The 3,962-nt window shown below is 37.2% G+C and overlaps 1 protein-coding gene across 1 annotated transcript; it reads right to left on the bottom strand.

Moving 5' to 3' along the window:
• Positions 1–2,569: 2,569 nt before the first annotated feature.
• Positions 2,570–3,962, bottom strand: LOC112509708 (putative septum site-determining protein minD homolog, chloroplastic). Its single transcript, XM_025114807.1, has one exon. The coding sequence runs from the start codon at positions 3,819–3,821 to the stop codon at positions 2,838–2,840; it is 984 nt and encodes a 327-aa protein (XP_024970575.1). The 5' UTR covers positions 3,822–3,962; the 3' UTR covers positions 2,570–2,837.

Genomic DNA, 3,962 nt, shown 5'->3' with positions numbered 1-3,962 from the left:
TTAATTTGATATTAAAATTGATATATATTTATTTTTGAAATTTTATGATATCTTCCAATTTACATCTTATTTAAAAATAAAAACATTATCTCTTTCTCAAAACCACATAAACACCGTATTAAAATATCTATAGAAACGGAATAAAACAAAACATTAAAATCGAGGTATATCTCGTTGCATTGCGCAAAGAACACCAAAAATAAATTAATTTGTTATTAAATTTAAATTAAATCACAATAAAAAAATTAAATTAAAGAAGTTACATAAAAAAACGAGAACTATTAAATAGTTAATTTGATATTATCATCGATTTATTTTTTATAAATTTTTTTGCTATCTTCAAATTTATATTTTAATTCAAAAATAAAACCATTACCGTTTTCTCAAAACCACATAAAATCGTATAATATCGATAAAGATAAAGAATAAAAACATTAAAATCAAGATTTATTTTACTGCATTGTTGTACGAGAATCCTTCTGATATATAATAATATATATAGAGATTGAGAAATCCTAACGACCTTTTGGGATATGCATGAAGCAACTGTTTAGTAAGATACAGATGGACACATTTGACTGGATTTAAGGCATATATATATTCTTCTACGTCTATCTTATCTTTTTAATAATATTAATTAACCGACCAAACACTCACTTTTTTTTATTTTATAAAAAGGACATGATATGTAACTATAACTATTTGACTCTTTAACTGTATTTGACTTTAACCGACAATTATCCCCAACATGATTAGTGTTTATATCAAATCAAAACATGGGCCCTTATGTGAACATGATACACCATCACATCACTACTATTGACTACATATGTCATCGCACAGAGTACAACCAAATGCTAGACCGAGCGACTCAAGTGCACCGCCAAAGGTCGGTGTCACGTATTCAATTGCCAAAGAGATCAATGATCAAGGCAAGCCACCTCCTTAGGCATCTCATGAAAAAAGTATACAGAGGGCAAGAATGATGAACATATGGTGTTCATTGAAGTAAGAAAGTGGGTTTGGGTGAAACGAAAGGAAAACAACTACAAATTCAAATTTGTTGTTTGGTTTGGAGCCATCCAATCCAACTGAACCCAAGAAACAAGTGGGCTTCGTAGAAGCATGACCAATATGATATGATCCAAGAGTTTAGAAATCATCTCCTCATTTAACAAATTAAGCTTCCCAATCCCCACCATTTATCTTGAGAATCATTCTATCAAAGTAGACTCGTTTTGAAATCAGTTGAGATATTGGTTTTCGGTACTGCAACCCCAGATCTAGTTTAGAAGACTGCTCGTACTGTTAACGCATGGTCCTCGTTTGAGTGCTCTTGGTTAGTTGTCTGGGTCTTTGTCGGCATGGTCTCTTTTTATTGGGAAGACCCTCGTTTTTGTGTTTCTTTCTACTCCGCGTGGAAAGTGTTTGTTTTTGTTGTATTGCCTTATTGGCTTGCTTCTTAATAAAATTTGTTGCCTTTCAAAAAAAAAAAAAGTAGAAAATACGAGAAAAACGATCTATTACCGTATTTGAGAGGGAGGAGAAAATAAATTTTATGTTCTCGAGCAAGAGAGAGAGAGAGAGAGAGAAAAATCTCAATATTACAAACATACCCTTATTTTTATTAACATCGGATCGGATTGGATTGTAATCAATGGATAGATGTGTCAATTTATAAACACAATTGATTATTGAACCCCATACAAAACTAGCACTAGGGATCACATATCATATACCACAATCACCAATTACAATTATACCATAACCCTGTTTCAGATTGAATAGGATGAAGTGATAAAGATGGCATACACATTTTCATGAAAAAGTTTCAACCAAAACCATCTCAGGTCATCAAATAGGGCAAAAACCATAACCAGATAGATACATACAGTTCTGGTATATCATAAATTAAGCATAAACACGAAGAAATGTTAGATGTACCTCAGATGGGTTTCGCACGTTTCCTGAAATGGAAAGACCAGACACCTGCTGCTGATAGAAATACCGATCACCATTCACCCAGCTGCTGTATAAACATTCTAACAAGATACTAACTTCGGGAGGCCGCATAGAAGGGTCATATGAATTTGACATTTCAATTCGTTTTTTCTATACACTTTCTATCTTTAAAAAGTTATCACATGAACACGACTTAACCATAGCCCCATCCACATGATACAATCTTAGCTTAACTTCCTTAGCTAGGAATCGTCCTCAAAGGCGCTTTAGTGTTTAACTTTTGTCATAACCTGGATTTAGAAGCCACATAACTGTAATGATCATCATTCATCATCAAGGGATGTGACAAAAAGGTTCCACAATATCAATACTTGAATGACTCATTTTCGCTTGATATCTGATCCTACCTTCTGGAACTAGATTGGAAACCTTTGCCAACTTCAAACATGCCCCTAACTTCTTGTGAACTAATACACAAAATCATTCAAAAACCAACCGACTTCATAGTTCATAACAGACGTTTATGAGAGTGGATATGCAGAAAAATCAAGCTCAATTAAGGTAAGACTGAACATATGATACTTACCTTTAGATGACAAAATATGTGAGTAATAAAATTCATTGCTAAATCATAGAAATACAAATGACCATAAAAGAAATACCCGGAATTCTAAATTTTCTGCCTAGGAAAGTAACATTAAGTTATCAATCAATCATAGGAATTGAAGAAAGGCAAACCTTATCACCTTACTGTACATAGCATTTCAATTGACAAATTGCAGCTCCTACATAACGAAACAAGACAGATTTCTCCACCAAAACAAACCCAATTCAAAGAATTCAAAAGCTTCAAACCCCATTCAAGATTTCAATCTCTAACCTCCAAAAAAGGAGAAAAATCCCCTCTTTTTGGGTTCCTCTTCCACCATTACAGCCTTCATGCTATCTTGCTCAACCAACCTCCAAGCTGCTTGCTCGAATGCCAATCCTGCTAATGTTGGTGGCTTATTCAAAACAAGTGGGAACCCTCTATTTGTACTTCGAATCACCTCAGAGTCCTCTGGAATCACTCCCAGCAAGGCTAATCCCAACATCTCCTGAACATCAAGTACTGACATCATATCTTCCCCCCTTATCAAATCAGTTCGAACCCTGTTCACAATCATCTTAATATCCCTAATCCCATCACATTCCAACAAACCAGTGACCCTATCGGCATCTCTCAATGCAGTAATGTCCGGCGTTGTGACCAGAACAGCCTCATTAGCCGGGGTAATCGCCGTTATAAACCCAGCATCAATACCGGCGGGACAATCTATGAGTATAAAGTCCGGGCAACCTTCTTGACGGTCTTTCAATGCGTCAACAAGCCAAACTAGGGCTTTTCCACCAAACCCTAGGGGTAATTTCGACCTAGGTTTCGAAATACATAGTAATTCGAAGTTTGACCATCGTTTATCGCGGACAAGAGCTTGGTCGAGGCGGCAATCGCCATTGAGGACTTCTACGACGGTGTAATTGACGCGGTTTTCAAGGCCGAGAAGGAGGTCTAGGTTGCGGAGGCCGACATCGGCGTCGATGGCTACGACGGAGAAGCCCAATCGAGCAAGGGAAAGACCAACATTGGCAGTTGTGGTGGTTTTGCCGACACCGCCTTTGCCAGATGTGATGACAACGACTCTTGGGGTACCACCGGCGAGCTCCGGCTTGCGATTGTATTGAAGGACGGATCTAATGGGTGATGATTTTGGGTAGGGTTTTGTCGTTGGTCTAGGTAGGGTTTTGTACATGGGCTTGAAAGGTAGAAAGTTGGGAGAACATAGAGACGAGGGTTCTGTTAACCACCGTAGAGATGTCATCGCCGGCGGAGGAAGAGAGATTAAGCAGCTGCAGAAAGAAGCAGCTCAGCGATGGCGACCGTACTCTTTCATAAATGAGGGGACCCTTGGCTATGGCATCGGACACTCAAAATCACCATTTTGAGATAATAATGTTCCTTT

This window comes from Cynara cardunculus (genome assembly GCF_001531365.2).
Source record: "Cynara cardunculus var. scolymus isolate 2C chromosome LG 3, CcrdV1, whole genome shotgun sequence".
NCBI lineage: Eukaryota > Viridiplantae > Streptophyta > Magnoliopsida > Asterales > Asteraceae > Cynara > Cynara cardunculus.
This window is presented reverse-complemented; position numbering and strand designations above follow the sequence as displayed.